The following is a 12357-nucleotide window of genomic DNA, read 5'->3' as shown; positions in this document are numbered from 1 at the left end:
ATACAAATATATCATTGAAATATGGGTTAATATACTGTAGTTTACAGTATGGAAAAGTTGCAAGGATATATTAATAGTATACTGTAAATATATGTTACATTATATACATCTGTCAACACATATAAATCAATCAATAACATTTTATTTGATTAGCCCATATTATGCCCTTATAATATAATAATAATAATAATAATAATAATAATAATAATAATAATAATAATAATAATAATAATAATAATAATAATAATAATAATGTATTTATAGAGCACTATTTAAAATCCAAATAACAGTTCTTCACAAGTTAAGTTCTTCACAAGGGAGTAGAACAAAGTCATAAAATCAAAGTTTAACAATTATCGAAAATAACATGTCAAGTTTCAGGTTTTTGTCTGGACTCTGTTTGAATGAGTGAGCAGAGACAATGAGGATTTAACAGGGTTCAATGAAGATGGTAGACAAGTCTGGGCTCCAGATCTGAGGAGATTATCTTGAGATCCAGAGTCTAAACCAAGAAGAGCGGGCTGGGAGCCAAACAGAAAGCAGGCAGAGCTGCGGTGTTGTGGACAGAACAAGTGAGACAGGCAACAAGCACAATCCACAGAGCTCTCGGAAGCACCCGTAACATGTCTGGCCACAAGGGTAGATTGACGAAGTGCCGGAGTCTGTTTGCTTGAGCTGCTGGTTAAATGCTATCAGGGGGTGAGTTGTTGACTACTGAATGCAGATCATGTGTGCAGGTGGAATTGGAGAGAGGCTGAGTGGTATATATCTCATATATAAACATATAACATATGCATACACAAAAAACAGCAGAACAGGGACAAACAACCCACAATAGGAAGATGCAGGGAGAAAGGAACACACAGAAAAACGGGGCAGCAAAATGGACAGTGAAAATGATCTTTCACCACAGTTTGTGTCGAATATGACATTCACATAGAAAGGAAACATGTCATGATCAACAAGGCTAGGGAGACGTCATGTGAGAAAATATCTGACATATTGAATGTGAACGTTTTCTACAACAGATGATGATTATATTGCTACATGTGGAAAGAAATTCTGAGGAGGGAGTGGCATCTATTATTACATTTCATTTAGCTGATGCTTTTATCCTAAGCGACTTACAATAAGTGCATTCAACCATGAGGGTACAAACCCAGAACAACAAGAATCAAGAAAGTACAATTTCTTCAAGAAAGCCAAACTACAAAGTGTTATAAGTAAGTGCCATTTAAGTGCTACTAAATTGTTAGTTAAAATTGTATTCAAGGTATAGTCGGAAAAGGTGTGTTTTTAATTTGCGGCTGAAGATTTATAAAATTTCTGCTGTCCTGATGTCATTGGGGAGCTCATTCCACCATTTAGGAGCCAGGACAGCAAACAGTCGTGATTTTGTTGAGTGGTTAGCGAGGGAGCAACAAGCCGATTGGCAGATGCAGAGCGGAGTGAACGGGCTGGGGTGTAACGTTTGACCATGTCCTGGATGTAGACTGGACCTGATCCGTTCGCAGCACGGTACGCAAGTACTAGTGTTATGAAACGGATGCGGGCAGCCACTGGTAACCAGTGAAGGGAGAGGAGGAGCGGAGTAGTGTGAGTGAATTTAGGTTAAAGACCAGTCGAGCTGCTGCATTCTGGATGAGCTGCAGAGGTCGGATGGCAGTAGCAGGTAGACCTGCCAGGAGGGAGTTACAATAGTCTAGGCGTGAGAAGACCAGGGCCTGGACCAGAACGCCTTCTGAGTGAGAAGGGGACGTATTCTCCTGATGTTGTACAGCATGTATCTACAGGAACGTGTGGTTGCAGTAATGTTGGCAGTAAGGGAGAGTTGACTGTCGAGTGTCACACCCAGGTTCCTAGCAGTCTGGGTGGGGGCTAACACAGAGTTGTCAAAGGTAATAGTCAGCTCGTGGGTGGGAGAGCCTTTCCCTGGAAGGAAAAGTAGTTCAGTCTTATCAAGGTTAATTTTCAGGTGGTGAGCAGACATCCACTGAGGGGATGTCTGTCAGACAGGCAGAGATTCTTGCTGCTACCTGTGTTTCAGATTGGGGAAAAGAGAGGATTAGTTGGGTTTCATCAGCATAGCTGTGGTAGGAAAAGCCATGTGAGTGAATGACAGAGCCGAGAGAGTTGGTGTACAGAGAGAAGAGGAGGGGACCCAGGATGGAACCTTGAGGGACCCCAGTAGTGAGAGGACAAGGTTCAGACACAGATCCTCTCCAAGTTACCCGGTAAGTGCGGTCATTGAGGTAGGATGAGAGCAGGGAGAGAGCAGAGCCTGAGACACCCAGGTCCTGGGTGTCCGTCCTGGGAGAGAATTTTATTACAAACTAAACTGTTTCACATGTGATCTTAATATCTCTCCACAGCCTACATTGTTTAAATATGTATGTCTTAATAAATCAATTGTCAAATCATGAGATACAGTAAGACTCTGGATATTAAGCTAGATAATGTCAGATATGTTTGAAATGATGGTGAAGGGAACTGACATCCCTACAATACATGTACTGTTACTTAGCCTGATAAGTTGATGAGGTATGTGTGAAACCTCTCTGACCCACTGACCTAATAAACCTAAATGTAATTTTGTTTTTCTCCAACTACAGTGTTCTTTTTGTAGGAAGACTGACAAATATGACTTTATCTGCAGCTACAGTGGGAACTGTTGGGTTTTCTCTACAAATTTAAGGTCTTGACCTTATTATGTTGTGATTTGGCTATTGAATATCTCTTATTACAACAGATTCTTCATTTTGCCATGGACTTTTGTGTGAAGCACTTTGTAACCTTGTTTAGATAGGTGCTATACAAATAAAGTTATAATTATTATTATTATTATTACAGAAATATGGGAAGAAAGAGTTAAGACCAAGTAACACATGTTTTGAATGTGTCTGCATTTTTGAATTAGGTTTAACTTTACATTTTACTGCAGGAATGAAGTAAGTAGTCCTATTTTTTACCAACAACTTAATCAGCTACTTTTTTAACATGTTTGTCTATTAAATATATAAAAGGCATCTTCTCCTCCGTATCAAAGACCAGAAAAGCCACTTTGATGCAATACCCCCTTGGTCATCAACCCTTTTTTGAAAAACCAAAACTAAACAAAAAGCAATGAATGGAGAAGAGAACATATGTGTGCATCTCCTTGACCAGGTATTAGAGCAAAATGCTGCTTACACATTGACAAACAGTGTATCAGTATCATCATTAACCATTACCATGATAATGTCATTGGAAGGACATTTTACTGTGGAACCACTGCTTGCTGCCACATCTTGCTGATTATGCTTCACTACTAAAATAGGATTTTTCATGCAGGACTTTTAATTGTATGTAGGGTTTTAGCATTGTTTTATTGATACTTTAATGAAAAATGAATGACCTAATGAATGAATTATTGTTAGTCATAACAAACGTGGTAATAATGGAATGGAGGTTGTGTAAAAGAGACTACACCACCTTATTTTCAGATAAATGTACTCTCTGTTATATAGTGTGTTCTAATATGTTGTGTCCTGCAGCCAATTTAACATTGAAATTAATGATCAACCGACCATCAGTGTTTTTAGTCTTGTTTAACCCTTTCTTTGGGTTGAGGTGTACAGTATTACTGGTATGGTTCACTCTCACCACACTCTAACCTTCTAGTAGCAGTATTGGCAGAGTTAAAGTTAAAAACAGAGTGAATCTTGGCTTTAGATTTGTGAGTGTTAAAAACGAGTGAATTGAGAACTGAATGCTGAACGCTGCTCTATGTCTTGATGGGTGTGTAAATAGACAACTGTTCACTAACATGTTGCCATAACAACTTTATGAGGTGATAATATGTCAATGCTGTATCACAGCTTCCCCCCTTATGGCCCAAACAATGTATTATTGCTGCTTTAAACTCAAATAGAAGCATGATCCCCCCCCCCCCAATATAGCCTGATTTATTACATGTAGTTAATTTCTCTGGCAGCCTCTACAAGTATCACTTCATGCTGCTCAGGCAACAAAGGCCCAGTTGTGTGGTCGCTTTTAGCTTTGGTTAATATTTATAATGTTGAATGTTAAAAATGTCAAGTCACACTCAGACATTTCTTTGTTGTTAGTATAACTTTGATTGTTGTAGTTATATATATCCCTGCTGTATATGAGCAAATACCATTGTTGATAATTGAAACACTACTCTAAATATCATCATTACCAAGCAACAGCCAACCTGCAGATATAAACAGTGACATCCTGGATTCAAATGGCAGGTGATGAGGAGAAATACAGTGATCTTGTTGTGGATAGAAATGTCACTGACATGAAGCTGTTTCAGATAAAAACATGTTGAGCATCATAAATTAAACATATTGGGTTAAATGTGATCAGCTGAAGAGTATATTTCAATTGTTGTGCACCACAAACATCAGTGGATCTCAACTACTTGGATCGGACACAGCTTGGTTTTAAAGCTTTAAAATCTCACTTTGAAAGTTCCTCATAACAGATTCACATTTTTAAACATATAACCCAACATTTCATAGCAAACCTCTGAGCAGGGAAACTCATTTGTCATGAGAGAAACGCAGATCATTTTAAAAGCCTCTCCACAGCTCTCAAAATGTGTGCCTGAAGACACACTATATCATGGAGGAAGCTATAATTTTCTTCGTTAAATAATCAGCCATAATGTTTCATCAATAGATTTTGCAGTAACTAAATTACTGTAATTAATCCATGTAATTTGACCATTAAACTCTTTGATATTACTCCTCTAATATAATGTGGCCATGATAGTACATGTGACAAGCGTCATCATGGGCCGTCTTTGTGCAGCTTAACATTAATGGCCTTTTGGATTAATATGTAGTGACAGACATGTAAACATGTCCATGCAGACAACCAGCGTAGTAGCAGAAACATGAGTGTGTCTACCGTTCATGTTTGTTTTGGACTACATCTACCCCTTACTCATAAAAATCATATGATTGCCCTATAAATCCAGAAGTTTTAATTATATCTTTATGTTCAGAATCACTTCCTTGTCCTCCCATTCACTCTTATCTACATAATGAACACTGCGTAGTTTACTGGGTAGTGAGGGGTCATGAAACAAGCACTGCATTGGCAAAACTCTAAGTACAGTTTTGTACAAGTCTTTGATTGCTGTTGAGTCACAAGAGACCTTTAAGCGTTTAGAGTTAATATGGTGTAAGTATACATGTAGGAAATAGTGAATGACTTCAGGCACAACTTATTTGTTGCTTTAAGATTATTTGTTTCAGATTGTGTTGCAGGAGGGTTTTTGCTGTTCTGACATTTTTGTTAACACCACTATTTGTCGCAACAGTACAACAAATACAAATCCAGCCAGGAAGCTTTAATAGGTTTTAATGTCTGCCCATACAATGTACAGAGTAACAGTGAGTTATGTATGTAGTGTAATTTCTGCTCCCACTCAAACTGAAAATACTGGTACTCTATAAAAGTGGTTTGCTCTATGAAATGTTGTTTTTTAAATGGGAATGACTACGTGTGTTTCAGTGTTTCCTATTAATTACCTACATTGTGGCAATCTGCCATCTGCCACAATGTAGGTATGTCTCATTTGTCCTGACACACTTTTATACTGTTTACATTTTTTTAATAATAACTTATAAGATCTCTAACTTATAGTGTATAGTATATCCCATTTAAAGGGTATTTGGCGAGAGTACGGGATTTTTTAGTGCCTCCATTGTTTCTGTTTAATTTTACATATAAAGATTCCAAACAGATTGTTAATGCTACTGTTTGGCTAAATTCAGCTACATAATAAGGAGAAATGCTTCATCGCGTCTTCAGATAACTTGTTTCACTCCTGTCTCATAAACTGTTCTCTTACTCTGACTGATGATTCTCTCTCTCCTGCTCCAAAGACAATCCTGACTAGTCCAGAACAGTGGCGAAGAAGTGCTGACCTCTGTCCTACTTTCAGCTTGGTACTATGGGCTCATCCACATTGGGAAAGGCAGCATCTCTTAATGCTCTTTTAAATGAATGCATTCAAACATTTGGTGAGTACCACATCAATCAATCAATCAATAACATGTATTGATGACAAATTAATGTGATGAGGAGGGAAGGGAGGAAAGAGAGGATCCATGTTTCATGTATTATCCCCCATCAAGGCCTATAGCAGCATTACTAACAGCTGGTCCAAGACAGATCTGAGCAAGCTCGAACTATAAGCTTTATCAACAAGATAGTTTCAAGTCTACTCTTAAACATACAGAGGGGGTCTGCCTCCTAAACTGAAAGTGGGAGATGATTCCACAGGAGAGGAGCTTGATGGCTAAAAGCTCTGTCTCTTACTCTACTTTTAGAATTTAGGGAAGACAAATAATCCTGAATTCCGGGAGCGCAGTGCTCTAGTGGGGTGATATGGTACTGTGAGCTCTTTAAGTTATGATAGTGTCATATCATTGAGGACTTTGTCGGAGAAGAGGAGAATTATTGTATTTTACAGGGGATTTCTATGGCACAAAACAAAAAGATTAAACACACTAAAGGATGGAAAGGTATTAATTGGTGATAAGAAAAAGAAAGAATATCACACATCTTATACTTTAAGATTAAGTCATACAATGACTTCCCTCATGGTCATTAACATAGTGATTGTCACAGTTAAAATCCGGTGACATTTTGTGCTCTCTTCACAGATGACAATGGGGAGCTGCAGGGCAACCTGCTTCCTCGAACCCTACTGCTGATGCATCGTTGGTATGTGACATCCTCAGAGCTGGCAGGGAAACTACTGATGATATATCCCATCTGGCAAAATACTGCACTTTTTTATGCAACCACATTCCTTTAACAATATGTTATAATATTGCAAGCTAATTTACCCAGTGTAGAATGCTGCCTTACAGGAAATCCAATCTAAACATGTTATTTTGATAGTGGAAGTGGGATGATTAGTAAAGCTCTTCATGTTTTACTTCACCTCAGTCCCTCAGCTCTCTTCTAGTTGCTTGTGTTACTACTATTGTTAATGTAAAATGAGCAATATTGATCCTGTCCAGGGCGGATGTCCTTGGATCGGCTCACTAAGTGGTCTGTTGTGCTGTCAGATGTCAGGGTAGCTTCCTTTGCCTCTACCTTCATGAAGTCTCCAACATTTATAACTGTATTTCACAGCAGGAATAACAGAATCATTGGTGAATCATTAAATGAAGCCTTCAAAGGTTTACTAAAATAGATAGAAAGAGAGAATCTTGAATCCGCACGTAATTCTTGTGTAAATGGGAAACCAGAGAGACCATCGGAGTGATCTGCTATGCAGTACAGTACAAAGGACAAGTAACCGGTGTTTCGTTGCAGGAATAAAAGCTAAACTTATGACTCTTGTTTGTGAAAACTGAGGTCAGGATAAAAAATTACAGATCCTTCATTTCTAATGTAGTTTGAGAGAATAATAACAGCTTCGTAATTTTGGCTTTTTACTTCAGCACATCGCATTTATCTTGTATGAATTCAAAGATAAGAGCTAAGGCTCAATGTTTTCAATGTAAGACGCAGTGAAATGAACAGTTTGCAGCAGTGACAGTTGTCTGATTTGAACCATTTCCATAAAACATAAACCCTGAACGACAGGAGACTGTTCAGGATTCCTTGGAGTCTGGTGGTGTTGGAGTACATGCAGCAGGAATCAAATCACCCAGAATCCTGAGGTCATGGTGGTGATGAGGGATTCATGTGTTGCACAACAGGTCTTAAAGACAGAATAACTGGAAAGAAATTATATTCAAAGAATAAAAAAAACATTTGGCTTGAGGGTAGATAGTGGTGATAACAGCAAATGTGCATGATAGGGTCTCTGATAGAGCTGAGCAAGAAGAACTAGTAAGATCTCACCCTCAAAGAAAGAAAGGCCAAGCATGAGAGGAAATACCTTCCTTAATTCACTTTTTCATTGCTTCATTGATAAATAGAAAGTGCTTTGCAAGTTGTACCTGGGCCTGCATGGGTTTCATTTGAGTGCTCTGGTTTCCTCCCAATGTTCAATATTATGCTTTATGAGAAGTGCTTGTCAGATGGTCAGATTGCTTCAGAAATGAGTCCACACACCTTTTTGACCGAGTGCAACTTTTTGAAATAAACAAATCCAACGCTCACACTTTGCCAGCTGTGTGGAGGTGAGAGAGGAACCGAGGTTAGAACTGAAGGTGTAAGACAATCAGCACACTTCCAGGAGAGAATTAAAAAAAAAGTGTGCAATATTTTAGTGATGTGAGGATCCTGAAATGGTTTGCACAGATATATCAGGAGTCCGATGGCTCTATCTCATAACCAAAGCAGCTCTTGTCATTTTTTGTTGATTATATATATATTATACTCAAAATACACCCAATGACATACTAAATACTTGCCTTTCGAACAATGCACTTCGAAAAAAGTCTGTTCCATTACACTAGTGGATTTAGACACTTACACTCTTGCTTTAGACAGAACTTTCTTTTTATGTCCTAAATCGTCGAGGGCCAAATTGAATACAATTTAACAAGCTGTATTCAATATGATGGTTGATATTTGCATATTCATAAATATTCATATATTATTACTGTATTCATTGCTATTCATCTGTCAATGTTGATACTTTTCTGTACTGTTCCAGTAAAATAGTTTTGATATGTCATGCAAATAAAGCACAATTTAATTTGACAAATGTTGTGACTTGTGAGAGATGTTGATAATCTGTTTACTCTCACCTACAAACCCCAGTCCAGCCGATGTGTGAGGAAGGTGTGAGTGATTGATTGTGTGGTTGGAAATAGTATGATCAGATATGGTTTTGGTCAAGATAACTGTCTCTCTGCTTGAGGACATTGCAACACATCAGTTTGCCATCTGAGCAGAGAAGTGATGTCAGTACCGTATCAAATTAGCAGTAACACAGGCTGCATAGACGCTTGTAGACGATGCAGTCGTGGCTGAGATGAACCTGAATGGTGTGGAGAGGATAGCCTCCCATTTGTTATCTACAGACAATAACAAATATAAGTGTCAGTAATTAATTGTCAAATCTTGTGAAAGAAAAAAAAACCTTAACTTAAGCCCACGTACCAGGACTGCAGTGACGACAGCTGCCAGGACACCAGACTGAAGATTTGTTATTTAATGAGGTAAGGTCCTACATACATATTCATTCATCCCAACACATTAAGACTTTTCTCACTGGACCTCTCAGACCCAGAGAAATTTAAACCCAAGACTAGAGTTTGCAACGTTCCCTTTTTACAGTTTAAAGCTTTCACACTTGGAAATCCGAGGTCGCAGTTATTTTCCATTATCACAGTGCTCATTATCTGTGTGCAGGTTACTAACCCTGAGATTTAAGGACAACACTGTTATAGAAGGAGGCCGAAAAGGCTGACAAAATCACAATTCTAAGTTGTGAATGTGAAACAAGCAGTACTGAACTACATGAGTTGCATGTCACATGGTCATTATCTAGTTCAGTGGAAATTTTATTGTAATACATTTTCCACTCTACCACATGTCTTATCAGAGTCCAAATGTTTGCTGAACATTTATAAATGTGAGTGTGTGTATTCAGGTACTGGATCGTGACATTCCCTGCAGAGTTCAACCTGGACTTGGGTCTGATCAGGATAACAGAGGAGTTTAGGGATGTGGCTGCTCAGCTCGGCTGTGAGGATCATTTCAAACTCATAGACATCTCCACCATGTAAGATTTCAAATGCATGCAGACTCACTTTTAATAACTATTGACATTATCAGTGTTAGCAAGTACATTCATAACATGTTAATTGTGGCAGGAACTTAGGCCCTATCCCAATTCCTCTCCCTTGTCCCTACCCCTAGATATGATTTGCCCTTTGCTGGTAGTGTCCTCCTCCAAAAAGAGCTACGGGGGTCACCACTCGCTACGTCATCAGCAGCCGACCAACGATATTACAGTGACAAACAATATCAACTAACGCTATTATATTAACAACCGACATTATAAAAGTGACACATCTGATAACTGCTGGACAGACGGGACAGATTGATCTATTGATCAAAACACAGTCAGTCAGTGTGTTTACATCAGTTATTGAAATGTAACATAAGTTCTGTTCATAGAAACTTCTGCCCCGCACTGAAAACTGAACTGTTTACATGCTTGTTTTAGTGACGTGAATAGAGATTTTCCTGAAACACTCGTCAGAGCAATTCAATTACATTTTCATTTGCCTCTGGACACTCTGCTGGATTTAAATATTTTTTTCCTGTTTATTTTTTAAGATTTGAGACTTACAATTATGAGCAATTTACTCACAGTGGTTGCCATGTTGATTCTCTTCATCTGTTCAAAAATCACTCAGGAATTTCTGTCTACCCCTTCATTTTTAAGGGGGGTCCTGAATAGTAGTGGTTAGATGACCACTACCCCTACATCACATAGAGAAATGGGACATTTGTTTGTCTCTAGTCTCTTATTTTGCAGCTGTTATATTGGATATTTTGTTCTCCTTGTAGTCCATCATACGATTGGATGCGTAAGCTGACCCAGCGGAAGAAGCAGGCCAAGAAAGGCAAGGCCTCACTACTGTTTGACCACCTGGAGCCAATGGAGCTGGCTGAACATCTCACCTTCCTAGAGTTCAAGTCTATCCGGAGGATATCGGTAAACAGCTTTAGTTTAATTGTTCAATTATTTTTGCCACACTAACACTGAGAGTGTCTCTGCTCTTCTGCTCTTTTCTAATCACTCACACGTAGAACTGATCTTTATAATAACCTGCTGAATTCATGTTCCCGGATAAACAGACTTATTCTGCAACAATGAAGTTAAAACACAGGGACCCCGAGACCCCCTGTATTTCTGCACACAGTTAGTAGCCTACAGAAGTACAGATATTTGAACTTGCCACAGAACTGTAAGAGTTTTTGTGATTCTATGACTTTTCATTCAGCTCCAACATACCTGTAAAATGCAGTACCATCCTCTGCTGTACTTTTAGTTCAGAGCTGATTAGTGCATGTTAGCAAACAGCATCAGAATATTAGCATAGGGATGATGTTGATATTAGCATTTTGCTCAAAGGAATGCTGTGTACAGTGTATGCAAAGGTTATTACAAGGAACGTTCCTAAAGGATACAACAATGCAAAGTTTATGTGGGTTTACCAGGGTACAAGCTCACTTGATTTAAAAGGAAAGGGAGATGGCGCATGGATTGGTTTATGTTATGTTACACCCATGATTTTTTAAAGGCTGAAGTACAACCTTTTACAACCGTGACAGTGTGCAGAAACTATTGAAAATTAACATCTCATCTGTAAATCTTTTTTGTCCCCAGTTCACTGATTACCAGAGCTATGTGACTCACGGCTGCCTCGTAGACAACCCAACTCTGGAGCGCTCCATTGGCCTGTTTAACGGCGTGTCTCAGTGGGTCCAGCTCATGGTGCTCAGCAAGCTAACACCTCAGACCCGTGCAGAAGTCATCACCAAATACATCCATGTGGCTCAGGTAAGATAGGCAGGAGGTAGTCGACGTAGAGGATTTCCACCTTCACTGTTTTCTCTAAACATGAAAATGGCTTTAAGTGACTAAAATCCTGTTCATCCAATAATGATATAAACAGGGTCCCTGCTGATAGCAAAGGAAGGAGGCTGATTGGCTTCCACGTGGTAAATTGCAATTGGATTTAATTTATAAAGCTTTTTTAAACAGGTGAATTGCTCCACTAGTTCACCTCTTTACACACATTCACACTGATGGGGGTGCCATGCAAGACACTGACCTGCCCATCAGGATTAATAGAGGTTCAATCTCTTGCTAAAGGACACTAAAGGCCCAATCCCATTTCACCCCTTGGCCCTTCTCCTTCATTTTGCGCGTTCACGTGTAGGGGTAGGTGTCCCAATACCTGTTGGGACGAAGGCTAGGGCCGAGGGGCTCTATACTCCTCTAAACGGAGATTTTTCAGACCCTCACTTCAAACGGAGGGGTACCCAGAATGCCTTGTTAATCACTGGCAAGCTGGGAGATAGACCCACAAATGTAATATTTTCTCCATTAATAAGGATTACAAATTACGATAATGATTGTAATATCTTAGTTTAATATCATTTCAATGTATTATGGTCACTTTTTTCACAACAACCGTAAAAAAAAAAGATCGCGGGTGAGCCAGGTTTTCTTGACGACTACTGATGATGTAACGGCTTCTTGAAGGGCTGTCCCAATTCGTAAGGGAAGATTTCAACCACTACCCCTTGTGACTCCGTTTCAAGGGGCAAGATAACCCTCGGAAAAAAGGGGTAGGGAGGACCAAGGGGTGAAATGGGATTCGGCCAATTTGACATGTGGACAGGAGG

The 12357-nt window shown here is 39.1% G+C and overlaps 1 protein-coding gene across 1 annotated transcript in view; it reads left to right on the top strand.

The window, feature by feature from the left end:
- rasgrp3 (RAS guanyl releasing protein 3 (calcium and DAG-regulated)) overlaps positions 1–12357 on the top strand; it is a 102645-nt gene that overhangs the window by 11522 nt on the left and 78766 nt on the right. The window contains 6 exon segments of the mRNA XM_035172279.2: positions 5904–6041; positions 6687–6789; positions 9087–9149; positions 9584–9715; positions 10510–10657; positions 11333–11506. Coding sequence (XP_035028170.2) covers positions 5972–6041; positions 6687–6789; positions 9087–9149; positions 9584–9715; positions 10510–10657; positions 11333–11506 — 690 coding nt within the window. The 5' untranslated portion in view covers positions 5904–5971.

This window comes from Hippoglossus stenolepis, chromosome 12 (assembly GCF_022539355.2).
Source record: "Hippoglossus stenolepis isolate QCI-W04-F060 chromosome 12, HSTE1.2, whole genome shotgun sequence".
NCBI classification, from domain to species: Eukaryota; Metazoa; Chordata; class Actinopteri; order Pleuronectiformes; family Pleuronectidae; genus Hippoglossus; species Hippoglossus stenolepis.
Note: the sequence above shows the minus strand (reverse complement) of the source record. Positions and strands in the feature narration are given on the sequence as shown.